The sequence below is a fragment of the Buteo buteo genome, chromosome 7 (assembly GCF_964188355.1).
Source record: "Buteo buteo chromosome 7, bButBut1.hap1.1, whole genome shotgun sequence".
NCBI lineage: Eukaryota > Metazoa > Chordata > Aves > Accipitriformes > Accipitridae > Buteo > Buteo buteo.
Genome location: NC_134177.1, coordinates 30,130,854 through 30,158,573, shown reverse-complemented (window position 1 = coordinate 30,158,573; position 27,720 = coordinate 30,130,854). Strand labels below are relative to the sequence as shown.

Sequence of the window (27,720 nt, the reverse complement as noted above, 5' to 3'; positions counted from 1 at the left end):
ACTGAGTGTTCAACGCCTAACACACCCCACTCCTGGCCCCCTGTCCAAAGCCACAAGCAGCCTTGGCGCCGGCGGCGAGAGCAGCCCCGGCGGCGGGGAGGGCGGGCGGGCAGAGGGTCTTGGTTTCTCCCCGGAGCAGGCGCCGCCGGGAAGGGCGGGAGCGGGGCAGCCCCAGGCGCCGGAGGAACGCCGGTGCCCCCTTCGCTAACCGTGGCTGTCGGTACTTATTTCGGCCGGCATGGCAGGTGCCGTGCTCCCCCTGAGACAGCCCCGGGCCGCCCTCCCGCAGTGCGGCCGCTGCCCCAGACAAGGAGCAGCCACCGCCCGAGGGGACGACAGCGACCATGCGCATGCGCCTCTGAGGGGGTGGGTAGACCCCTCTTAAGATGGCGGCGCGGGCTGGATGACGTAGTTCGCCGCTCTCAAGATGGCGGCAGCGCTCGAACGCGCTTCCGGGAGGGGGGCACAAAATGGCGCGGCGCGAGGCCCCCCCCCTCGCTCAGAAGGGTGTCCGCCCGCCCGCCCGTCCGCCCGCCGGTCGGTGGAGGAGACCGACCCCGCAGTTGCAGTCCGACCTCGCCGCGGCTCTGCCCGGCGCGGGGACAAGGGTAGTGGGCCTAGCGGCGCCGGAAAGGGGAGGGCGGCGCCTGGCAGTGGCGGGGCAGCTGCTGTCGCTGTTGCGGTGCGCCGCTGAGGGGCGAGGGCCCCTGATAGAGCGCGGCCGCAGCGCTATGGCGGGCGTGGGGCGGCGGCTGCGGGCCACGCCGCCGGCCGAGCCCCGGCTCTGAGAGGGCGCTCCTCGCCGCCGCGCTCGCCCCGCCGCGGGCCGGACACCCACCTCCCACCGCCTCCCGGCGCTCCGACCCGCCTCCCCTTCCCCTCGGCCACCCTTCGAGGGCCGCGGCCCGGGCGGCGCTCGCCTCCGCTGCCCGTTCCCGCTGCGCCGCGGAGATGGCGTCGGGGCTGCGCGCCGCCGGTTTCCCCCCCTGGAAGCGGCACATCGCGGCGGAGCTGCGGCGGCGGGACCGGCTGCAGCGGCAGGCCTTCGAGGAAATCATCGGGCAGTGTAAGTGGGCCGCGGCGGCGCGGCTCTCCCGGCGGAGTTGAGGCCGAGGGGCGCTTTCCTTTCCCCCACCTCCTTGGACAGCGGGAAAGACGCGGTGGCAGAGGGCCCCCGAGGCCTCGCTTGTGTCGTTTTCAGAAGAGTGTTTACGAGATGTTTGTTAGAACTGAGAAATGTTGGCGTTTTTTTCTATGCTGTTGAGGAAAGTGAAGTTGTTGCTTCCCTCAGCTCCCTCACAGGCTAAAGGGAGTTTCTGCTGTGGACAGTGACTGAATGTCTAAATTGTTTGCACAATTCCCACTCAGATGTTTGTGGAATTGAGAACAATGGTGCTATTGACCATGTTCATGATCTTGTGTAAAATTTGGAGCTATTCAGGGGCCAGTGCTTTCTACCCAGCACTTAACATGCCCATCTCTCTCCTGCCTCAGTTATGACAGGAGTGAATGGAAGTGATGGTCACCCAACAGCTGTTGGCTCACATGCTGAGGTGCTATATGTTACAGGGGGAAAAGCAAACAACCCTCAGCAGGACTGTGCAGTGTTGGATATGACCAGTTCTCTGGCAGGTCTGTTTCCTTGTTGCCATCATCTGAGGGGCTATAAAGAGTTTGAACTTTGAACTCCACCTGTTGTAGCAGATAGCAATGCATTTGAGCAGTCTCTCTATTAAACTTTTGTAAGACCAGTCCCACACAGCATCTGGATTAATGAGGAATTCTTGGAGTTGTAGCTGAATACCATCTTAGCCTGCTGACATCAAAGATGAGTGCATGCTAATGTGGTGGAGGCTTACATAATGTTTGGTTGTGTTAGAATAATTAAAGATACTAGATCTTAGCTGGTAGAAGAAGAGGGTGGGAATCTGGTTTTGCTTTTTGGTTGTCGTCTTAGTTGCGTTATTTGCCCTTTCAGATAACAAGCTACTAGAGAAGTCGGACCTTCATGCAGTACTGGCTGATAAACTTCAAGCAGAAAAATATGACGTGCAGAGCAGACATGAGATCAGGTATTTAACATTCCTTTTCTGTCAGTCAGCTGTCTGTCATACACACTGTAAACTAAACCACTGTTTGATGCATTACGTGAACAACTTCTAGGTTACTACAGTAACTTGGGATAAAACCAACTGGGAAATCTGTGGAACTAAAAATAAATTATAACTAACTCTAAACATGCGATAAAGTTACAATATGTTTACACTATACAGTGCAGAAAGATCTGACCAAGTTTTGGACAGAAATTAATGTATCACAAACTCAAGGTATGGAGGTGGATCAGAACGAGCTTCTGCTTCTGATCTGTTTGCCTTGTAATGCTTATAATGTTTGCCTGGTGTTAGTTCCTGATGATTATGATATGATGTTTGAAATTGTTCAGTCTTACAAGCATTGCAGTGCAGGGAGAAACCAATGTCTTAGTTTCTTTCAATCTGTGTTATCACATAGAAGGGGAGAATGAAGAAAATCAAGATTGTGAAGTGTCAGTCCTAAAAAAGCACCATATGCTAAAAAGAATGTGTCTTCTGCCTGCTTTTAGCAGGACTTTTTCAGGAAACTTTGTCTAATATGGGAATAGCACTCTAGTGCTGCAGGCAGTGGTCATGCTCCTTATTCTGTTGGCATTTGAATCCACAGCAAACCAATATGCTAGTAGTGTGTCCTTTGTCTGGACAGCATGTAAATCCCATCAGGTGAAGGCTATTGGGTTCTGCTCTTGGTGTAGCTGAAGAAAAGGCAGGGCTAAGTAGCTCGGAATTTCCTACTTCTGCAGGAAGTGATTCCTCTGTTGGAAGCTCTTTTCACTATATAATGCAAAACTGCATGTATGTGTCTAATTAGGATACAAAATAAAAATAGTTAAGGCTATTGTGTGCTAGTAAGGAAAGAAGAACTCCTGATTTTACAGGAATTGCAGGCAAAATGTCAGCATTTGGCCAGCAGGCTGGAGTTAACACTTGTGAAAGTTCTCAAAAACTTTCTGATGACTGCAGTTGTCTTGAACCATCTTTAGTTTATGGGATTCTGATTCTGGTTGAACACCTACTCTGAGAGATGAGGCTGGAGTAGACAAGGATGAGAAGAAATGCACAGAAACAGCATCATCAAAGTGAATACTAAGCTGAATTCTGATACTGTCCTCAGGATATGACATTTTTTTGAAAGAGAATGAATTCCCTAACCCTAGATAGCTGAGGAAAAATGCTTTTACTTACCTTTAGGCCAAGGAGTAGTATCTAGTTCTGGCTATAGATGTATGCATAGCTAGAGTTATAGAATGTGTTGGATATTACCACAGGACTTGGCTTCTTATCTGTTTGGATACATTTTTTTTGGAAATGCAGTGTCTTCTAGTACAGCATTAGTTCAGTGATGTGTTGTTTGTTTTGAGAAGAGCATTAAGTTACTGATATCACTGAGAACTTTCAGCTTCTGAGTGCATTATCTGTTTTCCCACTGGACTGTTATAACACAGAATGACTGCAGAAACAGATGCTTGTAATTATCTTGTTCTGTTTGTGGTATAATAGTGATGAACTTAAAATTATTATTTTTAAAAGCTGTAATTTAAAATATAGCTGCTAACTTGCTCAAAGTCTGTGTCCGTGATATGTATATGTGTGTATATGCTTTTAAAAAACTGACTTCTCTTCCTGTCTCTGTGCTTTCAAAGACATGAGTGATAAATGCTACAATCATAGTTGCTTGGGGGTGCTGTATGGTTCTTCTGGTATGTAGAAATTCCAGCTTATGTCACAGTACCACTGTGTTGTAAAACACAATTAAAAAACACCCCAAAACCTTTACACAGTGAGAGGCTAGAACATAGGACAATGGAGAAGCAACTTGTAACACCTGGGACTATAAACCCAAGGGCCTGGGAACATACCCTTTGTTCCCTGGCTTTTGGTTCTGTGCCCTGTATTATGCTCTCTCCAGATATCTAGCATCTTCAAGGTCCACCAGCTCCCTCCAAAACAAATTTGAGGTGGTAAAATATTTGTAATTATTCCAGAATTTGGAGAGTGTGCTTTTAAGACTCAGTTGTCTTCATGCAAATTTAAGTAAAGGCTAGTTATCTTTCATTTGAATTTGAATTCTGTTTTATAAATGTACAAAAAGGTGAATCAAGTCCTCAGTAAATTTAATTTTCCAGTACTATATAATGGCATTTTGGTTGGTGAGAAGTATGTTGTGGGGGAGCTAGCTGTGATTTAGTTTATTATGAATGACCTGTATCTCTGATGTAGTATAGAAAATCCAAGGAAGGTAATGTCCTGAGACTAACTGTCAAAGGCACAGAAGCAATTGAATTCTAGTTTGTGACATCTCTTCTTCCTCTCTCTCAAACTCCAGTCCGGGACATGATGGCACATGGAATGATGCTCAGTTGCAGGAACTGGCACAGCTGAAGATAAAGCATCAAGAGGAGCTGACAGAGCTGCATAAGAAACGTGGCGAGGTTAGAAAGTTCTCCTGTGTTCTGTATGGTCCATACATGGCCCTTTGTGAATATGACCTTAATTTTACCAAGCTTATTCATCATCTTTTTTCCTCGTTTTCTGTACAGCCTTTTTAAGCTCCCCATGTTGATGATTAAAATAAACCAGAGATGGTTGGTGTTTAAAATTGGCTGCCAGGAGTTAAGATCTTACATTGTCAGCCTAGCACGATTTTTAAGAAGTGCTTAATTTTGTGTTTCATGAATACGTTTTTAACTGTATTTATTAGAGGAGGAAGGAACTGATCCAGTTTAAAGCTGTGCGTGACCACTAGTTCTACATTGAAAAGACTTTGAATGAGTGAGAGAATAGGGGGCTGTGTGTAGTTTCATTTGTCTCACTTTGCAGGACCACTGCTATAACAGAGTGGACAAAATAAACAAGCAAAGTTTGAAAGTGCCATGGTGTTAGACTGAAAAGGGAGAGCTGGTTCTGCCATGTAGATGCAGTAGGGAGCCCAGGAGTCCTGTAAGATATGATAAGATATGAGACTTGGGCCTGGAAGAGAGGAGAAGCTGCGCTTTTTTTTTTTTTTTTGATGGGAAGATGTGGAGGCTTCATTGGTAGAATTGGGTTTTCAAGAACCACAGTGGTGGATTGAATGAGTCCAGGAGCTAATACCTGAATGGCACTGCAGATTTTTATAGGGAGAAAGTGGGAGTGACCTGGAAAAAGTTATCATTCTTCTTTGATCACACCTCACTGGAGTTGTGGAGAAGCTCTAGTGTCAGTAATTCTGAGCTTTTCAAAGAGGAGACAGCTTTCTACAGGAGGCGTGCACTGACTAGTCAAAGCCCTGAGAATTCCTTCTTTCCCCCCAACCTGGTATCCTATGCCACCTACCCAGGCAGGCACTCTTCTCAAAACTCAAGTCTTCCTTTTCCCCAGGCAGCTGCGGCTCTGCATGCTGTGGGGCTTGCTGCTGCTCCACTGACTGGGTAGCTGTGAGCTGGCGGCAGCAGCAGCTCATTAGTGTTGCCCTCTGCCCCTCCATTTCCTGTGTGCTGCAGAGATCCCACCAGCAACTTTCTTTGTGGGAAAACTCTTCATGAAACCTGTGTTTACAATATGTGAGCTACATGTCTCCTAAGGTTGTCCTGGCCATACAGGAAGATTTGTTGCTTGGTTGTTAGTACTTATTTGTTGGTTTACTTACAGAAAGTAAAAATTGCCAAGTATTGATTTTTCTTCTACTTTAATAAATAAAATTTCTTCCTAATATATGTTCTGTTTGATGTGACTTTATTAAAGAAACTTTTTGAAGGAAGAGGCTGAGATATTGAAGGACAGTAACTTTTTGTCAACATATTTTTGAAAGTGGATTCCCTGATTTAATGACCTGTGTGATAGGGGCAGTAAACAGATCTGTATAGAAAGCTGTGAAAGAAGACCTGAAAGATACGCTTCACGCTTGTAATGTTAGTATGGTCTGTACTCTCACTGGTTGCTGCTCAGTGTGTGTTAACCAGCTGGTATCCCTGCATTTTGTAATGTAATTTTCTCCTCTCCCTAGCTGGCCCAATCTGTAATTGATCTGAATAACCAAATGCAGCAGAAGGACAAAGAGATGCAGATGAATGAAGCAAAGTGAGTAGGAACTGTTTCATCTGAGTGGTTGGTATGAGACCCAGGCTTCTGGTTGAGTTATTTATTAGTGTTATAATAGTCTCTAGGAGTCCTAGCCATGGGCTAAAAATTCCTTTGTTAGGCATGGCATTGTACAAATAGCACAAAGATGATGGTATAGGTCCCAAAGGAGGTCCTCGTTGGTTTGTGTATTTTGTTGCCATTCCAGGATTGCAGAATATTTGCAAAAGATCTCTGAACTGGAGACAGAGTGCCAGGAATTGCGTAGCAAACTGCAAGATCTTGAGCGAGCTAATCAGACACTGAAAGATGAGTATGATGCTCTCCAGATCACCTTCAATGCCTTGGAGGAGAAACTAAGGAAAACTACTGAAGACAACCAGGAGCTGGTCTCACGTTGGATGGCAGAGAAAGCACAAGAAGCTAATCGTTTGAATGCAGAAAATGAAAAGGATTCAAGGTGAGACCGATGACCTCTATTTGATAAACTACTTCCCAATATATTTTTGAATACTTATGAGTGCATAGGATAAAACCAGATTTAGTTTTGATCTCAGAGATATCTGTATTCTTGCACAACACAATGAGACTCCAGAACTTTGTGTTCCTTCTTCTGGCCAACGCAGATGCTTTGCAAAAGCTTTCCTGTCTTTTAAATGAATAAAACATGTTCTTTTGTTTCTTGAGCAACATTTAACTATGGCCTGAAGATCATAAATCAGATGGAAACTAGGGTTTTTTTCTGGTATTACATTTGGACTGTTCTTGTTCATCTTGATACTACCTCTAGTTTTATCTTTTTTTGACTTAACCACCTTAAGTGTTTTTTGCTTTCTGCTAAAAGGAGCAGCTGCCATGAGACTGAGCTACGTATAACTTGCAAAAATAAGGTGTGTTTTTCCTTGCAAAATAATAATTTTTCTTATTCTTAATGGCTTCAGCTTACTTGCCATCTAAGAGTACTTCGAGACTAAGAGCTATAATACAAGTCTCATAGTACTTGACAGTTTTGTATTATCTGTAACATAATCATTATTTTTGCAAGGTCTTGCACTCCAATCAAGTCTGCATTCATGGGCCGTAAAGGACCATAGGTACACTTTGCCTTATTGCCTCACTTGATTGATCTTGTCTTTGCTATTCACAGTAAGAAGACTGCTTCTCCTGCACTGAGTATCTTGAACAGCAGGATAAAATTAGGGCATTGATCTGTTTTTTGGTTTGTGTTTGTTTTTTTTTTTAAATCTTATGAAGCCTATCAAAACTGTGCAGGCTTTGGAATGGGATTAAGGAAGCTTTTTTTAAAGTAATCTTGCTTTCCTTTTCTTAGGAGACGACAAGCCAGGCTGCAGAAAGAGCTAGCAGAAGCTGCCAAAGAACCCCTGCCTGTTGAACCGTAAGCAGCCTTGATTTATAGGATCTCCTTCATTACTTCATGCTTCAATTTTATGCAGATGCATGATAAATGGTATCTTTGTCATGTCTAAATTTGGTGATGTAGAGGAGAGTTTAAACTTTGGTGTGAAGTAAAAAATGTACAGTAACTCTCCCTACTTGAACTTCCAGAAGAAGGAGCTCTGTTATGACTAAAAATAGATGCTTGGACTGAAAGTCCTAGAAATGGTTACTACGGTAAATATATATTATTATCTCAGCATAAAAACATTTGTAATGTGGTGCCTTTGGTCTTCAAAATAGTTCTTCAGTCATTAAACAATATACTGCGGACATACCTGTTTTCAAGTGCTAGACTACAAACGTGTTCGAGGATTTCCTATAGGAACAGGTACTGAGTAAGTAAAAGTGGGTGAAAATATATTGATCACTTCCATGCTGGGAGAGATTTATTCTGTAGGAAAAAGATAGATGTGGAGTTACTTTTCCTGGCAAGCCAGTGATAAATATCGCTAGTGTCTTGTTCTTTTTGCTGCTATGTTTACTCCTGAGTGATATTTAATATCAGCTGACTGAAATGGGCAGTTGATGGTATAGGTGCTTTGCACCAGGTTGATAAGGTTATTGGCACTTGTGTTAGCCAAATCCAGAAAAACTACACCTGCTGCATTGTTACTGGAAACTGCCGAGACAATCTTCAGAACACAGTGCCAGAGCAGTGTGCAGGCTTTTTCTTGGTATCTGTTGTCTTTGTATTAGCATCATGTAATCATGTTGGGTCTCTGTGCTGCATGTCCTTGCACATGATGGGAGCAATGTATCTGCTCTGGAAGAAGGCCCACGCAAAAGTCTGGAGTGGGTAGGAAGGGTGTGTGTAAGAGGAGTATGAGAGAACTTGTAGCATATACAACTAGTTAGCACAATTTGCTTTGCTTTTTTTTTAAAAAGAAATGTTTAAATGCCTCCATTCCATTAGTTTATTGAGGTGTGATTCTCCATGACAAGATGCCTCTGACACAGAGGTCAGCAGTACAGTGGACAGTCCTAAGCCAGAGGACGGACTTCCCAGCTCGTAAGAATAGTGATATCCCTTTTGTCCGCATTATTTGATGTAAACGCACATAGAGTATCTTAGAATATTAAACTCTTCAATAAGTAAGGCTGCATTGAGAGGGGAAACACACATGTAATGTCTGTGGCCAATTTCCCTGTTAAGCTTCTTCCTCTCCATTACCCAAAGTGAAGCCTTCTTATCATAGAGCTGAGCTCAGAGGTAGCTGTAGTACAATAGCTTGAATAATTTACTTCCTGTTGTGGTGGGCATAATGGTCTCAGTGTTTCATAAATGATTTGATATGAGACACTGAGAAGGTAAAAAGAAGCTTGTTTAAAAAAAACAACCAAACAAACGTTTTTTATTCCCTCTGATTTCATAATTTTAGAAGTTTTGTGTTGTGTAAAAGTGCTGCTTACTGGAGGGGAAAATAGCAGCATTTCAAGGAGTGTGCTCTGGTGTTTATATTCACTTCAGAAATATGTTAAGTTAACAAGGAAAGTTCTTTTGCTACATACAATTTTAATAGCTCAAACTTTAGATTTTAAAAAAAAAAATATCAGAAGAACTTGATAGTGTTTTATTGAAATACCAGCCTGATACTTTGAATCAGAGTATATATTTTCCATAGCCTTTTCATATATACTGTCCTCCAAAATCTTAGAACTTAGTTTGAGCTATATTCTGAAATGAGAGATTAAAAATGGTCCCATGCTCTTCAGTTCTTTTGCAGCTGAGTGTTATCTGATGGCAGGAATCAGTTTATTCCTACTTAAATGCTGAGTTTAAACTTCCTGTTCAGTCAAATGGCATCAGGTTGATAGAGTGTGTTTAAAAATAGTTTGTCCTGCAAAATCAGCAGTGAAGATAAAATCAGCAGTAAAGGAAAAAATACTAGACTGTCAGAGCCCATGATGAATAATGGGGAAAAACATTGTAGTATTAGCTGAGTAGTTTAGCTGGATTAATCTATGGTATTGGAACCTCACACTTTTGCAGTTGTACACCAACACTTTAATGAAGAGAACCAAAAACATCCCTTGTACTTAATGGAGCAGCACCTGAAGTCCAACAGTATAGAAAGTACCAGGATGTCTTTTTGTGTGGATGAAGAAGGAAAGTCTGAACTCTTGTGGCTTTTTTTTTTAATACTACTTTGCTTTGGAACAGCAAAAAACGTGCTATGAAAATAGGGTATCACCTATATTTGGGGTTGCAATAATGCATGTTTTTGCTGTTCTGTAACTGTTCCAGCAAATGTAGTTCACTCTGTAGCAAAGTCTTGCTCAGATGTGGTAGATCATTATAATGCTGTATGTAGTGCTGCAAGCTGAAATATAATGCTGGTAGTAAAGAGAATCTGGAAAGGATGCTTGGCAACATAAATATACGGGGTGAGGTGGAAATCCATCCCTGTTGTTGGTGAAAAGTGTAGTTGGCAGCTGGAAAGAAAAAACCTGAAATTTAGGTGCTGCACGTACTTGTTTTCAGACATTTTGTGTTGAATGTAGTATCTGGCAGTGAAGGCTGGATCAGTGTTTGTGTTGTCTGGACCTACGTACATGTTACTACAGCTAAATAAACCTAGATGTGGGTTGAGTGCAGACACCGACAGACCCTGGAACAGTGTTGTCCATTCAGTTCATATACATCACTGGGTGGTTTCCATAAGAAGCTCTCGCTGATTGAAAACAAAGTGTTTTCTCTCACTTCAGCAGGGATGATGATATTGAAGTACTTGCGGATGAAACCTCTGACACGGCTGAGGAGACATCTCCAGTGCGAGCTGTCAGCCGAACATCCAGGTTTGTAGACCAAGAGATTTTTGTACCATGTTACTGAGGAAGAACAAGGGGTATAAGAGAGTTGGAACAATGTTGGGAATGTTACTTAGGGTTTTTACTTGTCTTTAGCTGGAACACAGTTTAATACTTCCACCAGAGCAGTATGAAACTCATGTGCTGTGTTCTGTTAACTGTGTTTTAGATATGCTGTTTTTCCTTTGCTGTTTTAACTAAATTAGTGTCTGAAAAAATTGTGTTTAATCTTAAAAACAAAGTTTTAAAAACAAAATAGACAACAACATGGGTATTACAGTGCCTGTTGTATTATGCCCCTGTTAGTATACAGGATATCAATGTGACTTTGCAAATAGCTGGGTTTTGGGATTTAGCTGAAATGCTGAAAATAATCTTCACCTAGATTAAATGCATCTTTTTCTTTCTCTAAAATAGCAGTGAGTGGAAAGTAAGAGGTAGCTGTATGAGAGCATAGATTGATTTGGTTGAAACTTCAGACTTGGCAGACTTATATCTCAAACCAGTAATTCACAGGGTGGAGGTTGAGGGAAGTTGAAGAAACTTCACTCACAGATTATGTTCTGAGTTTTAGTTACTGGTGACTTTTGAATGGATGCCTGCCTTTGGTGTTTTCTGTCTTCGGACTGAGTCTGCAGCGGGGGGAGTCTTTCCAGAGACTTGTTGCTATGAAATGTGTTTGTATTGATCTTTATGTGGAGAAGCTATTCACAAGGTTTAAACCTGTCCTCCCCTCCTTCAGTAAGCGACTCTCCCAGCCAGCTGGAGGCCTTCTGGACTCTATCACTAATATCTTTGGGTAGGTTAGAACACTTTCACCTCTTTGTTTTGTATATTGGTTTCAGTGTACACCAAAATCTTGGTGATGCAGGGAATACGAACAAATAATTTCAGCCTTTCTTCTAGCTTTTGCCTTTCTTTTTTTCTTTTTTTTGTTCTCCTCAACTTCCTGTTTCTTCCATCTTGCCGTGTGCTGACCTCTGACCTTTCCCTCCAGTCTGTCTGAGTCTCCCCTTTTGGGACATCAATCTTCTGATGCTGCCAGGTGAAAACATTATCCGCTCTTAGTCCAGCATGTGAATGTATTCCACTGAAGTAACATGGAACCCAGCTGCATTATCTTGATTAGTTTTCAGATGTTGGTAACACTGGCTAAAACTATCTACAGTTAGAGAGCCAACAAGCCCATCTTTGTGGAGAGAATACATGGGGTTTGCTCTTACTTTCCACTGCACTTTGCTCCTTTAATAGGGTTATTTAAAATAAATTGTTGGGTTCTGTGGTTAGTATCCAGAACGGAGGCAGTCCTTCTAAGTTAAGCTCTGCATTAGGTGGATGGTCTTTGCTTAAATGGAGCATTTTGCTGCCTGGGATGTAGTGCTGCAATGGTGTTGAGTCTCCCTAAACATAACGATGGAGCTGCAGACTCTCCAGCTGAACTCAGCTGCAGTCATTTCCATGTTTATCTTTCCTATTAAAAAAAGACTGCTCCAAAATGAGGTCAGTAATCAGTTCAGGTAACTTATCTGGTGTACTGTGAAATATCTAAAGCCACAAGTGGATATAGTGTTATATGATAAATGTAAGTTTTTGAAAGATGGGATAAGAGAAAGCTAAAAAAACTCCTCCCCCCATTTTTTAATCACTGTACAGTGTAGTTAAGTGACAGGTACAGATCTGGATGAATTCAAGAGAAGCAGTATTCACTTCTTGTTTTAAAATATTTGTACTTTGTTTCATCTCAGGAGACGTTCTTTGTCCTCGTTCCCTGCTCCCCAGGATAACGTAGAGCCTCATCCAGGTGCCAGTAAAGAAGTGAGAGTGCCCACTACTGCCATATGTGTCTTTGTAAGTATAGAAGGAATTCTCGGTTTTACCATTCCTTTTGCTGTCTTTGGAGGAAGTGAATTGTATCTGTGTGGGAACTGATTTCCTAACACTTTTTCTGTTAACATCGCCAAACAAGAAGGAATTCTTCATTTGCTAGCATAGTTCATCCCACTTAATTCTTAGCCGAAATGCTTCTCAGAGCCAATGTGCTTGATATCTGTCTTACTGAGGTCAATGATGACTAGTAAAAGGTCTGAGGGCACAGGGGAATTGCACTCCATTACCCTCTTGGCTCCCAGCAGTCCCTATTCTGTCATGCCATAGTAGAGCTCTGACTGAGGAAGAGATTGCTGACAGTTTAGGATTAATTCAGTTCCAGTTCTCCACAGTGAAGGGAGTTGTGGCACTGAATGTCATCCAACAGAACTGGTTAAGAGGAGCTGGTGGTAGTGGGGTGTTTTCATTTGTTGTGTGTGATCTAAAGTTTTCAAGCTGAGACCTCCTTTATAAATTTCTGTGAAGGGCATTGCTTTTTGAATGAAAGATATTGTGGTAAATTGTCTTGTAATGCAGCTACTTGTTTTAACATTCCTCTTCAGCATTCTCAGGCACTCCAATTCTGGATATGGGTATTTCATGGATATGAAATGACTTGATTTTTTTATCCAGAGTAATAGAGTGGCTCACTGCAGTATGGAGACTTGTGTATTCTTAGCCTGCCCTGTTACCATCTTCTCTAGTGGCAGTCATGGGGTGGAGGGAATAGCAATGTTACCTTAAGTGAGAGCAGGGTCATAACTTAATTGATAGCCTGGAGCTGGCTTGAATAGGGAGCATCAGAGGAGGTGTTTATGGCTTCAGTATGTGTTGCAACCTCTGTCCTCCTCTGGCTATATACAGCAAGTACAGTTGATCAACAGATGTAAATCCTGGCTAATTTCATCATAAAAGGTATTACAAAGCTATTTATGTGAGGTTTTCAAGAACCATGTGAGAGGTTATGTTGTTTTCACCTTTCTCTTGATCTTCTGTGATGTCATCTGAAATTCCAAGAGTAGTGCAGCCTGACTTCCCCACATGGAGGGGCAAACCACAGTAGACTATGCTGACTCCTAGTCTGTCCCATTCCAATTCCCCATCTTGCAGCAGGAGTAGGAACAGCTGTAGTAGAAAGTCTGTTGGACTGTGGCAGTACGGAGGTGATGCGTGGTTAGCACTGCAATATTAGAAGGAAAATGTCACAGCTCATTTCATGGGTATCCATATGTTCCTTCTGGAGATGATCTGTGTTATGTTTTAGCTCCTGTGTTTGGAGCCCAGGTGGAGTGTGAGGACATGTCTAGGTCCAGCAGAGCATTCCAGGAATGAATGCAAGGACTCTGTGCCAGAGGTTTGGCAGATACAGGGAACACACTGGCCTTACTTCTGGAGAGATGAGTAGAACAGGCTTGGGAAGGCAGAGAAGGTAGTCACTTCAGCTGTAATTCTTGGATATAGTTTCTAGGGAAGACCTTTGACCAGTTTTGTTCTGAATGGCTCTTCTGCTCTTGTAGAAAGATCAGATTTGAATTGTGGTGACCCCTAAATATGAGCTGGCAGACCAAGTTCAAGCAACAAGTTTCCAGAAAAACTGTTTTTGAAAGCCCAGTTACTGAAAATACTTAAAAAGGAATGCAGCAAATGAATTAAGAATGTGGTACTGATACTGTGTGGGTCAGTAGTATAAAGCTGTGAAATTAACAGGGGGAAAAGAAGGAAGGAATCTTAAAATTCTCATAGGTTTTAAAAGGTTAAGAATCACTATTAAGTGGCCGACTCAAGCTTCAAAAATTAAGCTGTGAGAAAGCAAGGGTGCCACTGCACCTGCAGATAGGAACCACAGCTTAAGCCTAAGTTCTCTGTGACAGAAGGTGCTGTCATGACTGTGCTGGTACTACTTAATCACCAATGTAAAGTAGCATTATCACCAATATACTAAATGAATGGAGTTAATCTGTTATGCTGTTTTCTAGCAGACCTCCCTAACTCAAGCCTGACTTGAGTGTTCTGTGGTTGCATGAACTGATTGTATCATGTTCCATGGCTTGCTGTAGATGGAGAAATGAAAAGTTAGTTTCCTTCTGCAGCATATCACCTGTTACTATTTTCTGTCCTTAATTTTTTTTCTGGTGTAACTTAAAAGCCTTACCTTATAAAGCCTAAACTCATGAAGCATAAGGCTTCTGGCAGTTTATTATCACTGTTGAGTCCTTGCTAGTGTTTTTCTTTATGTGCTTTTGTTTTTCCTTTAGATAAGGATCAGCCTTTTTGCTCTGTTTGTATACCGTCAACCATAGTAGAGTTTCAGTCTGTGGCTTTGTTTCCTATGTACTGCCAAAAGATCGACAGCTGTGGTTCTGTATAACCTTTAAGTTCTGTAGCTTTCTAATGTGTGGGTTTTTTGGGTCTATGCTAATTCCGTTTTGGGTGGCTGTTCTGTTCCTCCCACTCCTTAGGATGCACATGATGGGGAGGTGAATGCAGTGCAGTTCAGCCCTGGCTCCCGGTTACTAGCAACAGGAGGCATGGACCGCAGGGTTAAGCTTTGGGAAGTCTTGGGAGGTAAACTCTTTTGCTTTGGGATATGGCGGGATGCTAAACAAACTCATAGTTCACTTTGTGTCAGCTTCTGTTCTAATCCGTTGCTTAAGTTTTGTTCGTCTTTCTTTGTGCAGATAGGTGTGAGCCCAAAGGTTCCCTCTCTGGTAGTAATGCTGGGATTACAAGCATAGAATTTGATAGTGCTGTGAGTATCTGCAATATCCACTGTTTGTGATTGGGAATAAATTAAATTAATTATGTTGTGCTCTGCTATCAATTTCCATTCTAACACTTTGAGAAGTTACCCAAGAAATGAGTTAACATAGTTATGAAAGTAACTGCAAATAGTTAAAAAGTGTAGAAAAGATCTTTATTTGATATGCTGCAGTCTGTAATTCTCATCTTTGCTTTGCAGTTCAGAAGATATGCAGCTCAGACATTGGCTGTTATGGGCTATTATGATAAAGTGACAATAAAATACACTATGCTTTGTCTAAAGTAAGAAATCAGTCTTCGGCTTCCCACTAAAGCTGGCATAACAGCACAAAAGAAGCAAATACACTGAGGCTTTATTTCTCTGAAGTTTATTTCCATAAGTGCTCTGCTGAGGTCTGTGATGAATAGTAAAAGGTCTGATTATCCTAAGACTTGCACTTCCATGACCTTTTCTCCCAGCAGTTTCTCACCAGTCATGGCACTGTAATGGTGTGGCTGGCAGAATGTTTGCTGACAGCTTGTGATGTGTTCAGTTCATGTTAACCTGAAGTATTGGAGACGTGACTGGGGTCAGCATCCAACAGTCTTACTTGAAGGAGTTTGGGGTCTTGGATTGTTATAGCTGGACACATGATCTGACTTTTCTGCTGAGACCTCTTCCATAACACAATGGTTTACTGCATAGACAGTAGACCAAAGCTGACATCATTTGTTCCATTTGGTGATTCTATGTGCTAAACTTCATTGATACATGCCCAAAAGGATCCTTCCTTTGGACATTGAGCAGCTCATTAGAGATTTGCTGGCACTGTTAATCTGCAGGAGAAACTACTTCTGATTTTGACAAGCTGCTTGAACACATCTGAGGTGAGAACTGCCTGAGGTGAAATGCTGATGGGCTTTAAGGATTCAGGAAAGTCTTTTGGGATGGGCAGGAGTGCAAGCATGAATCTTGTGGTGTCCATTCTCCATCATGGATGACTTGGAAGAGCCCTAAGCCTAAAGCTATGAACAAGTCAATTGATCTCTCCTTGGACAGATTTAGTTTTTTGAATCTTAATTTAAAATGTTAGATTTGTAATGAAAATTGCAAAAATTGGGCTAACTCCACTCTGAGGCTGATCTAAGCAGTAGGGGTAGATGATGCAGGGCTTTTTCACTGTGAAAAATCAAAAAAGAGGAAAAACCTGCAATAGATGAGGGTGAACTAGAACCTGTTTCCTCGCTGCAGCAGAAGGGAAAGGAGAATGTCCTTTCTGGGCTGGTTATTGTTGTTCCTTTTATCTGTAGTCATGATTCTACAAATCACTGTCACATTTTGAGAAGAAAAAGCTATAGCCTTTTGAAAGTTTTTACTCTAGCTTTCCTTAGTAGTATATGCTACTGTGTTTTTGGTTTTGTTCTTTTTTTGCCCTTGGCAATATAGCGCTAATATGGTTTTAATGATTTATTGGAAATACTTTTGAGTTTAATTTGCATAATGACTTGCAGAAGTACTTTTAAATTAACCTTGTGTTCACAGGGTTCTTACCTCTTAGCAGCTTCAAATGACTTTGCCAGCAGAATCTGGACAGTTGATGACAATCGATTACGGGTGAGTTTCTTGAAGGCAAAGCAGTGCTCAGGCTATTTCTGTCTTGTATTTCCAGTTTTGTCTAATAGGGACATGGCAATTTTGCAAGTTGGGCATTTACAGACACTTTGAATAATTCTTTTTGTTAACAGGATCTTTATTTTCTTAAGGGTCTTCACAGCAAGACCTAAAATACAGTATTGGTCTCTGCGCAACCTGCAGGAAGCTCCAGTTACTGCATATTTTCACACTACAGCCCCCCTGCTAGCAAAACCTTAACACGTAACCCAATACACTTGTGTGGCCCCCCTCTATGGAAATTTAAATGCTTCTTATGGTTTCTAGAGAACCACTTCAATGTTTTAGCCTCAGAGAGGACTGCTGACAAAGGGTTTGTAGAAGACAAAGAAGGATTTTTTGTTTTAAGTCAGGAGTAGCATTCTTGAAAAGGAGTCCTTTGCCTGGCTGTTAAAGGCAGCAAGCCTAAAAGTGCTTGACTTTATTCTCAATGTCTTTTGAAAGATTCCTCCTCTCCTCCCAACTCCTTTGTACTCACATTCTCCTCCAACACTTAGCTCTAGTTCAAAGAAGGATTCACCTTTGACCAAAAGAAAAGTTTCTTTTCAGCTTTCTAAGAGGTTTTTTTATTGTGGGGTTTTTTTTTCCTTTTAATTTTAGGAAGATATACTTTGGTGTTCTAAATCTTCTGACATTTCACATGTCAGTTACAACCTACAGTTGCATTATAATTTACTGGGTAGTTCTCACTGTGGAGATGTGAGGTGTCATTTGGGAAAGTGAAGAATAGAAGTTCTTTTGCAGCTTCTGTTTGGTTGCGAAACATACTATTGGATGTGAATTATAGTGAATAAAAGTTTAGCAGACTATAGATTACACAGTACAAAAAGTTAGTTATCCCTACAAACATCCACCTGGCTTTACAGTATCTTCCTGTAATTTTTTGGTGTCCTTGGTGACTACCAGCTTTTGGTGAGTCCATTCACTGTAAAATAGTGCGTTCTTTGTTTCGAGTGTGTATGGTATGGATTTGTCATGGCTTGCACATGAGCAGGAGGCAGTGAAGCTGAAATCATGGTAAACAAACTCCCTACTTAAATGTAAATATCTGTACATATTGACTGTGCAGCAAGAGCAGAAGAGAGATGCAGAGCGAAAGTTTAGATCCTTTCTGGAGTTTGTGTCCTTTCTTAAGATGAAGTGGTTTTTATGAGGTGATTCATTCTTTCAGAGTTTTGTGTTGTGTATCAGGTTTGCTTTTTTCCAAACTTTGCTCTTGTTCCTTTCCATTCTTAAGGGGTTTTCTTTTGTATTTCACAAGCCCAGATTGCTTGTGTAATTGGGTAGTCCTTTGAGTATTTTTAAAAAATCTAACTATATACCAAAGATTTCTCTCTTGTTTTTCAGTCATGCATTATCTATTTTGTGATTTAGTATGTAAATATTCAGCAATTTGAAGTGAAGGTGGTTCATGTTCTTCTCGGCCCCACAAAGCCTACCCCTGCAGTTACAGAAACTGCTGCAGGGAAGTTTTTCTGAAATCTCTGGTGGGCTCAGCTTTCAGGCTTGAAGATGTAATAACAGTTGAGACTAGATACCCTGTTGTATCCTTGAAAGAAGCTGATTATAAAAAGTTGAAGGCACAATTTCCATTTTCAGCATGCTTTGACCGCTTGTCCTCATAGCTCCTGCAGGGCTGTGTTGCAGTTACCATCTGTCCATGAAATGTAGGTGTACAGAGTGTTGAAGAGAGCTCTCAGGTTCCCTGAGTAGTTAGAGAAACTGTAGCCAAAGGTGACCCGTGTCTCCCAGCTTCAGGGTGAACTCTGTGGTACTTAACACTCCTGCTCAGTGTTAATCTCTGTTTAATTAGGAGGTTTTTTCCTCCAAGCAATGCAGTAGACATGCAAATTATGATTTAAGATTGTCTTTGTGTTGTTAAATAGCAGAACTAGTAAGCTATGAGGAAAGGGAGCAAGTGGAACTGCAATTTTACCATGTAAATCTCTTGTCCTCAGCACACCCTGACTGGGCACAGTGGTAAAGTTCTGTCAGCCAAGTTCTTGCTGGACAATGCACGCATTGTTTCGGGAAGTCATGACCGGACTCTCAAGCTCTGGGACCTGCGCAGCAAAGTTTGTAAGGAAACCTAACTTCTGTGTTTCATCCATGTTCTGTGCTTCTACTGAATGTAAATGGAAGTCTGACATCAGCCAGGTTATTTTATCTTCTTGCTAGTCTAAAAAAAGCAAAAACTAGCAGCTATGCCATCTTCTGTTGTTATTCAAGTAATTGGATTCTTTCTGCCTGTTACCTGAAATAAGAATAAGAAATCATGTGTATGCAGGAAGCACTGTTAATGCTATTACATTAACAGCAGCTGTGTTCTGTGAGTGTTCTTTGTTTACCAGTCTGGGGGTTTGTCTTCCAATAAAAACTTGGAGCCAGGTCAGAGTTTTTAACCCTGAGGTGCATGGAAATGTCTCTTGGAAATGTACCAAAAACTTCAACATCTCAAATGCAGGAAATGCTAGGATCCAGATTTTTCTTTGGGAAAAACCCCTCATTTCCTTGGCTTTTTTTCTTACTGATGGCTCTTAAACCTGCTTGCATGGAGAGAGAAGTCGAGATTCAAGGTTAGCTTGATACCTGGACTGCAAGCATAGGTCAAGGAGACAGTTTCATGTTGTTTAACAGTAGCAAATTATAGCTGTCCAAATACCAAGTGGAAATAAAGCAGCTGTCATGGGAACTTTTAAAGGGATATTAGCCACAGCAAAGGAGATTGAGAAGGGCAGAGAGGTTGTTGAAGGCTTAAGTCAGGATTATTCTAAGACAAAGTTTCTGCCCTGTGGCACTCCTTGGACACTGCTCTGTGTGGCTGCTATGTTTGTGTGTGGTATAGTGATTATTTTCTCTCTCTGTTTTCATCAGTTTTTACAGTAAAAATTTTGGTGTGTCACCATTGTTTTATCCTTTTTAGGTATAAAAACAGTGTTTGCAGGATCTAGCTGTAATGACATCGTATGTACTGAGCAATGTGTAATGAGTGGACATTTTGATAAGAAAATTCGTTTCTGGGACATCAGGTAAAACTATTTGAGAGCTTATAGTGTAGGAATGGTTATGGGATTGCTGTCTGAGTATAATCTGAACTAGGGAACTCTTCTTCCTGAGCTTGGAAGCCAATAAGACTGTTTTAAGAGTTGCAGAAGGCCATTGAAAGAGACTTTTGTTACTACTTTTATTACTGTTTGGTGGTTTAGGTTTGGGATTTTTTATTTTGGGGATGCTGTTTCTTTTCTGAAAAGGCAGTCTGCTTTCTTGTAAGTGTTGCACATTGGTCAGTACTTGCCATTCTAGGTGTTACTTAGCTGTTCAGAGGGTGGGGTTAGGAAGAAAGTAGTATCTAACTATTGGCTGGAAATGTTTTCTGCAAAGTGAGCTCTAGCTTGGGAAAGAACCAAAATGTGAGAATAAACCAGTAATCCTTTTTCTCCTCTTCTTCCACATTGGGACAAGTCAGAGTTTTGATGCAGTGGTTTGGCTTCTGGACCCTTTTTTCTTTCTCTCTTTTTTCTTTTTTTTTTTTTTTTGTCTTTAGGACTGAAAGCATAGTAAAAGAACTGGAGCTGCTTGGCAGAATCACAGCTCTGGACCTGAACTCAGAGCGAACAGAGCTTTTGACCTGTTCCCGTGATGATCTGCTAAAGATCATTGATCTGCGGGTTAGTGCTGTCAAGCAGACATTCAGGTGAGTGTGTTCACCACAAGAACATTATGAATTTCAGAACTTTGGATTGCAGATTGCCCTCAGCATTGGAGTGCTTTTTCAGTATCTCCATGGAGAGAGCAGTTTCCTAACTTTTTTTTCTACATGGGTAGCAAAATTCTCTAGTGTCTAACAGCAAAGATCTGCTCTGGTGGATCTTTTCATTTGCCTCTTTAAAGAAGATTGCTTGGCTTAGAAGTCTTTGGCCTAAAGGAAATAATTTCTTCAGATGCGATTGAGGTGAGGGTGTATGAGAAATGCAAATTGTGATAAAGGGAAACTGGAGCTTATTCCGAACCATGTAGAAATCCTTACCAAGATCTTTAGGGAGAACCTGGAAGCCCATCTTCATATAAATGACTTTTACAATTATCTGATTCTAACTTTTCAGTGCCCAGGGATTCAAATGTGGCTCTGACTGGACGAGAGTTGTGTTCAGGTAAGGTCAGATATAAGCAAGACGTTTGATAAATCTTTCCCCAGCAAAAGTGAGTGATTCCTGATGCTTGGCTGCATTGTCCCAATTTACAGCTAGAAAAACTGGGGCAGAGTTTGTGGTTTGCCCAAGATTACCTCTTGGTCAAGATGGACTATATCTGTAGATGTTGATCCAATGTCTTAGAAACTTTCGATTTCAAAGTGCTTTCACCTCTTAGTGTTAGCAGCTGTTAACACGTAACTGTTAAAAGATTATTTAATGCCAGGTTGCTTGCTTAGGGAGTTGCGGGTGGAATGATGATGTGTGCTGATAAATTGCTGAACTTGCAAATTGTACGCTGCCTTCTGTACCTTCTCTGATCTCATAGCCCTGACGGTAACTATGTGGCTGCTGGTTCAGCTGATGGGGCCCTCTATATTTGGAATGTGCTCACTGGGAAATTGGAGAGGATGCTTGCAAAACATCACAGGTGAGGGGAAGCTGGCCATACAATGCAAAGCAGGGATCTGGGTTGTGAATCTTGCTGAGCTATGAAAGAACTGTAGTTGCACAGCTTTGCAACTTATATTGATGTGTGAGAATTTTTAATATGCAGAGTCTTTGTGGATTCATGGCAGTATTCTCTCGATTGAATTAAAGTTAGGTTTGTTATTGTTCAGCTTCTTAAACTGAGATATGATTCTAATAAAATGTTTAATATATTCTGAAGAAACTGTGTCTCTTAGGCTATTAAAAGCCTGAATTTCTTGAGAGCTGAGAAAGTGCTTTTGCTTGGATAGTCAGAGTACTATAATATTTCATTCCAGTGTTAAGTGCTGTTGTGGAATTCAGCTTTTTTGTAAACTTACACCTGGCTTCCATTTCAGTTCTTCTATCAATGCAGTCGCGTGGTCACCAGCGGGTGCCCATGTGGTCACTGTGGACAAAGGAAACAAGGCTGTCCTGTGGTCTGAATTTTGACTGGATGGAGGGTGAAAGGCAGAGCGTCCAGCGCCTCTGTGTATGGTGGTGCTGGTCCATGGCTGAACAGAATGGAGACCCGAGCCCAGATCCATCCTGAGTTGGGATATTAACAAGCGCATGGGCTTCACTTTCCAGAGGAAAGTTCCAAAGCAATGGAGAAGGAGTCTGAGTCAGAGACTTCTTACGGCTGTAACTGCACTGTGGCACTCGGACTCAGCAAGGGATTAGCTGTTCTGGATGGAGAATGCTACTTAGTCATGCCTTCATATGCAGTATCTATGCGCCAAGTGGAACTGAAGATACTAGCGGGATTCCTCACCAGACAGCTGTGCCAAATACCCTGTCACACAAATGTATCTACAGCACTTCGGAGTTGGAAATGTTGGAAAGAAGTTACTGTGTATGCTGACTTAATACATGTTCTGTCTCCTGTGTTCTGTTCTTGTGGCCTAGTTCAGGCATGGGGTGAGAAGATCCTGAAATGTGGACAGGTCCTAGGCAGTCTGAAGTGTTGGAACAGCTTTTAAAGGGAGTCTCCTGTGGCTCTGGCAGCTCTGCCTTTGAGTTATCAGCTCAGTTCAGATCTGCTCTGATCCTGACACAGGTTCTCCAACACTGTCATGTGAACTCTTTATATCGGTTTCACCTGTTCTTAAGGCAATGTTCTTCAGGACTTCTGCACCCTTTTGTTAAAATGTCTTTCAACAGCTTGGGTATCGCAAAACAGGAGATTTTAAATCTTTTTACTCCATGGGCAGTTTGGTTACTGGGTGTGAGGAGAAAGAAGTTCAACTTCTGCTGTGCTGCTGTGATAAAGAATGTAGTCATAATGTGACTTCAATACCAGAGTATAGATGTTTGGTCCCTTTTTCTGTTCATCCGTCCTGTCCTGGCAGCTGTCAGTAGAACACAGGGGAGCAGTGGGGTTAGATCCCAAATCCATTGTTTTGGTGCTGGCAGTTCCAGGCCACTTGCCCCCTTCTTAGGCACATGTGCAATATTCCTGTTTGCGCTGGAGCCCTCTCTGTGTTACGGAGCAGTGTCTTGGCTCTGTCCCTCTATAAGCATCCAAAACCATGATGTGGCTGGGTGTGAGTGACCTGGAGTAATTTTATCCAGCCAAACCTTTCCACATCAACTGGGCCTCAAGACAAGCCACCAGCGTTTTATTGCCTTTTTATTTGCACTTTATTTTCTTCTTTCCTGATAGTGTTTTACTAAGGTGTGTTCTTTGGAGGGGCTGGATTAGGGGGCAGCTGCTTTAACAGGCATCTCTCTAACCCAGCCTTTTGTTCAGACACTTTCTGCAGAGGGGAATTAGAGTATATGGGGCAAAGTTTTTATTTATTCAGCTGCCCATAAGAACTTGATTGTAAATAAACCTGTGTTCTGCTTTTAAAACCCCACAATGTTCCGATTCATTTATTTGTGTGTTTGTGTGTGAGATCTTGTTCTGAATGAGCAAAGAGGGGAACCTGAAAATGTGTTTTCCTGTGCTGTGTTTTTCTGATGAATTGTGGATTTCTGTTCAGCTGCATTGTGGGATTTGGTGTAGAACGGGAAAGAGGATAATGCTCTTAGCTTGAAGGTGGACGTCCCACAGATACAACCTGGTCTTGCCCTGTCTCAAGAATACTGCCTTGAGGCTGAAGGAAGCCTTACCACATTGAACAAGTGCCTCTGTCCTTGAAAGGTTGATGTATTCTTGGATGTTTTGGATAAATTACTGAATTGAGGAAATTAGTATCTGTATTTCAGACACTGCTGAAATTAGAAGGCTTTTTCTGCTGTGATACTTTGACTGCTACCTATTAAGTTGTTAAGCCAGTAATAAGAGTTGCATGTCTCTTTAAAAACACAAAAACCTTGTCAAAGATAATGCTCTGGTTCCTACTTCAGAGTAAGGAAGCAAAGCCTTCAGCTGTTTAATGTACAAATTTCATACATAACTAAGAGCCATCGCTGACTGCCCTCCTGTTCTCATAAGAAAAGCCTTCTGTGCAGCTCTTGGAAGTGAGAACTGTAGCAAAAAAGAAAAGATTCACATTGGCATTCTGAAGCATTTCTAAAGGCAAGATACTTTTTCTTCTGCCTGTTGCTGTGGTGGAAGGTCCTTCTTGTAAAAGGCACCTACCAAGAGTCCAGGTGACCTTGGCTACTGTGGAAAAGCAGATCACTAAGTGGCAAGTCAGCATGCTGAAAGATTAGTGGGAGATTAACATAAAACTGCAGGCTCTGCTGAGGAGGATCAGAATAGGTTTATGATGTTTATAATTTAGGCTGCTATACTTGTGTTTTTCTACAACATGGACACAGACCTTACACAAAGGGCTTTGTTTTGCCTGTTGATGCTGTTGTGAAGTAGGTTAATAATACTCAAGGATAATGGCTAGCTAGCTAAGACCTTAAGTATTTTGGATTAAAATTCCTCAGGACCAAGGTATGTAGGAAATTCTAGTGACCAATTTTAGCTTTTTTTTTTTGCTATGGTTTATAGCAAAATATAGTTCATAGTTTATGCTATGCCCCCTTTACTGCTTCAACCTGCAGAGGGAAGAAAAGAAAACGAAGGTACCTGCTGTGCAGAGGTGGCTGTTGCACTGTTTCTCTGCTAAAGTTGGAGTTGCCCTTCAAGCAGTGTAGGGAGGGTGTGGGTGGGCATCTTTCTCCGGACATAAGGGTACATTAGGAAGCATGTGTTACGGAGAAGCTGCTTCCCAGGTCCCCTGGAGATGTTTGCAATAGTGCCATGTACCCACACCTCGTGGGCTCTCAGGAGTTGCAGGTATAACAGGAATGCTCATTCCTCTTCTGAAGGACTAATAATCCTGCAGTGGCAGCAGCACAAACTCTTAAGAAAACCAGCTCTCTCCTTTTTGCTTTTGCACTTGTGTGACTGAATAGAATATGTTGATTTTGTGGGTTAATTTCTGGGGTCTCTTCCCTACTTCCTATAAACCAGTATCTTGCTTTCCTTCAGCAGCATGGGCACATGTGGATTTCCATGTTTTAGGACTGCCTGGTTTGTATTTGCCAGAGTTGATTAAACAGAGTAGTGATTAAGCTCTCCAAATAATCCACCTCTAGTTAATAAAATGTTGCTGGAATTTGGAAAACACTGAAAGAGCTGAAGATCACTGGTTCTGTGTTCATTTTTTGGAATAATTTGTGTACTCAGGCCACTATATTCAGGCAAATGTTGGTGATTGTTTGCAAAAAGCAAGCTTGATTTGTGACTGCAACATTGCCTGAGATGGAGGGTGTTGTTCAGGCTGGCAAGTGGAGAGAATATCATGTGCTCTATCTAATCAAACTAACAGATGCAGCCCAGAGGAAAGCTATAGCTGTTTATGCAGCTTGCAAGCCAAAAATTACACATATTGTGCATAATATCAAGACCAAATTCTTGGGGGGGGGGGGGGGGCTATCCTTGGGACATTCATGAACAGAAAAGCTAAATTGACTGAAATCTGTGTTCTTGTATCTTACATCTTGGATGTTGTGCTTCACTCTAAATTAACGAGGGGAGGTGTACTAGCTAGCAACATGCTGTTTTGGATCAGCATGCCAATGGGATGTTGGTGGAGCAATAATAGATAAACTGCTTAGTGATTATGAGAATAATACATGGTTCTCAATGTTTCATAGTCCTCCATAATGACCTCTATTTATAGAGACTTGGTTTGGTGTTTTATAAACTCCCTTTTACATAAATGGCTCTTGTCTGTTCAGCTTCTTATCAGGCTGGATGGCTTGCAACCCTGGGAAGGAGAAGATAGAGAAACAGCTTTAGAATAAAGCCGCTTTCAGTAACCATCCTGTTCTATGTAAGTCTGTAGTCTACGAAGCATGTGAACATGACATTGTAGACCTCTTCACTGACGATCTGAGCTTCCTTACGTAATGCTTTATGTTGCTGACTTAACCACTTTCCAGTTGAGTCTTAGCCCAGGTACAATATTTGCTCTTGGAGCGGGATTAATTCTTGAAATCCTGGATGGACGCAACTAGAGACGTGCTTTCAGATCCCCTACAAATTGTCTTCCTTGTTTGCTAAGAGGTTAGTGATTCCCTCTGGTAGATGCGAAGAAGCATAGGACACAGCTGCGTGGAGAATTCATCTTTCCTCAGTAGTTTAGCAGTTCACGTCTTTGTCCCGTCGCAGCTTCTGTGGCATTTGGAACACAGCAAGGTATTTAATGTTATTTGCTGGTTTGTTTATTTGCGTCTACAGCATGATTAGGGTATCTGTTCAGCAGCAAATACTATTCTGGACTTGGAAAACCTACCTATACTTCATAAACATAGAAATTCTTAATATATGTAAAGTCTGTCTGTAATCTCTACCTTACATTTTTTCCAGCTTTCTAAGGGAAGCATTTCCTTTTTCTACAGTTTGTTGTGTCCAAATAGGCCCTAGAAACTGTTTCTACTCTTGAAACAGTTTCAAAATGGGAAAGCAAGCAGAAAAATAGGAAAGAAGCAAACTGCAAGGATGGTCATACAGTGTCAGACCAATGGTCTGTCTAACACGGTATATTCATTCACGCAGGTCCAATAGGGAGAAGTGTAAGAATAGGGCATGTGTAGCATTGTCCTTTCCTGATGCTGCTCCTCAGCCTCAGAGTCTTACAGGGTTAAGGTTGTGCCTGGATCATCCTGTCCAACATCTGCCAAAAGCCTTTTCCCTGTGAACATGTCTAATCCTGTGAATCAATCTGTACTGGTGATTTCCAGAGCCTTCTGCAGCAACATACTGTACTCTTGCATCTTGTGTCATGTGGGGAAGTGCTTCCCTTTATTTTCCATTTGCTGTCTGATCACTTAAGTGGATGCTGCTATCTTATGACAAAGCGAAAAACTAATCTCTCTGCTTTGTGCCACTGAGGTTTTCTGGACATCTCTCTGGATATCTCTTGTGTTCTCTCCTTTTTTTTTTTTTCTTCCCCCCCCCCCCCCCCCCCCAAAGAATCTTACTCTGTCTGTTTTCTCGTTGGGTACATTCTGTTCCTTACCTCTGGTTATACATGTTACCTTTCTGGGCAGGTAGCTGGACTGTTATATTCTTAAAGTCCATTCTTTTTTGAGTTCAGTGATACCCTGCAAGTAATGGGTTGCATTTGGTTCTGATTTAGGAAAATACAGTAGGACCAATGAGTTCTCCTTTTGGGTTTGGTCTGACTCGTACCAATACATACCACCTTTGTAGGTCTTAGACTGAGTGTGCTGTATCCAAGATGTGGATATGTGAGGGGTTCTGAAATGGCGTAAATGGCATTCTCTGTTGTGTTCTTGATTTATTTCCTAATAACTTCTCTACTTATGTCAAGACGTTTTTCCAAAGCAATACCAACTATAACTGCATGTCAGACTATAGTTGTGTTTGAGTGCAATACTTTTCACTTACCGTTATAGAATATACGGTATTTCATCACCTATCCAGTCTGCATCGTGAAGCACTCCTCCAGCTTAACATAGCTTTATTTTTGGGAATCCAGAATAGCTTTGTGTCTGTGGGCAGGCTTTTCACTCCTTATCTAGGCTTCTTTCCATTCATTCCAGGATATGCTCAATAGCAAATGTCCCAGGATAGATGGCACTGCGCTGTTGTATACTTGCAATGGTAAAAAAACCCAAACAAAATAAAACCAAACAAAACCCCCAAAGCAATCCAAACCCTGAAAGTAGCCAAAACCCATATGTATTGATATTCTTTATTTCCTGTATTTTATCCCATTATTAATGAGTGAAATGACCTTCCTTCTTATCTCATGACAATTTAGAGCTTCTGAATACAAATCTTGAGGTACCTTTTGAAAATCTAAGTACCTTGTCTTTATCGGATTATCTTTATCTGTACTCTTATAGATTTCTTCAGGAAGTACTCTCTACAAAGATCTGCAAAGACCAA

At 41.8% G+C, this 27,720-nt stretch overlaps 1 protein-coding gene and 2 non-coding genes across 8 annotated transcripts; all 3 read left to right on the top strand.

The window, feature by feature from the left end:
• The first annotated feature begins 500 nt into the window (after positions 1–500).
• Positions 501–23,210, top strand: ATG16L1 (autophagy related 16 like 1). Of its 6 annotated transcripts, none has more exons than XM_075032069.1 (19): positions 501–1,066; positions 1,979–2,072; positions 4,420–4,525; positions 6,079–6,152; positions 6,361–6,612; positions 7,483–7,548; positions 10,320–10,406; positions 11,161–11,217; positions 11,416–11,463; positions 12,164–12,266; positions 14,744–14,849; positions 14,963–15,033; positions 16,567–16,638; positions 18,654–18,774; positions 19,619–19,724; positions 20,240–20,389; positions 20,799–20,846; positions 21,214–21,315; positions 21,713–23,210. In XM_075032069.1, the coding sequence occupies exons 1-19, from the start codon at positions 952–954 to the stop codon at positions 21,804–21,806; spliced, it is 1,872 nt and encodes a 623-aa protein (XP_074888170.1). In that variant the 5' UTR covers positions 501–951; the 3' UTR covers positions 21,807–23,210. The 6 variants fall into 6 exon arrangements, with proteins under 6 accessions (XP_074888170.1, XP_074888169.1, XP_074888172.1 ...); XM_075032068.1 differs by having other exon boundaries at positions 502–1,066; positions 10,317–10,406; XM_075032071.1 differs by lacking the exon at positions 11,416–11,463 and having other exon boundaries at positions 502–1,066.
• LOC142033448 (small Cajal body-specific RNA 6) lies at positions 12,478–12,748 on the top strand. The gene has a single exon (XR_012651164.1).
• LOC142033449 (small Cajal body-specific RNA 6) lies at positions 15,437–15,699 on the top strand. The gene has a single exon (XR_012651165.1).
• Positions 23,211–27,720: the final 4,510 nt, after the last annotated feature.

Coding starts and splice junctions, on each gene's coding strand:
- ATG16L1 (XM_075032068.1), top strand. CDS start 952: ATGGCGTCGGGGCTGCGCGCCGCCGGTTTCCCCCCCTGGAAGCGGCAC. Junction 6,613..7,482: donor GAAAATGAAAAGGATTCAAG/GTGAGACCGATG, acceptor TCCTTTTCTTAG/GAGACGACAAGCCAGGCTGC. Junction 11,464..12,163: donor CAATCTTCTGATGCTGCCAG/GTGAAAACATTA, acceptor GTTTCATCTCAG/GAGACGTTCTTTGTCCTCGT.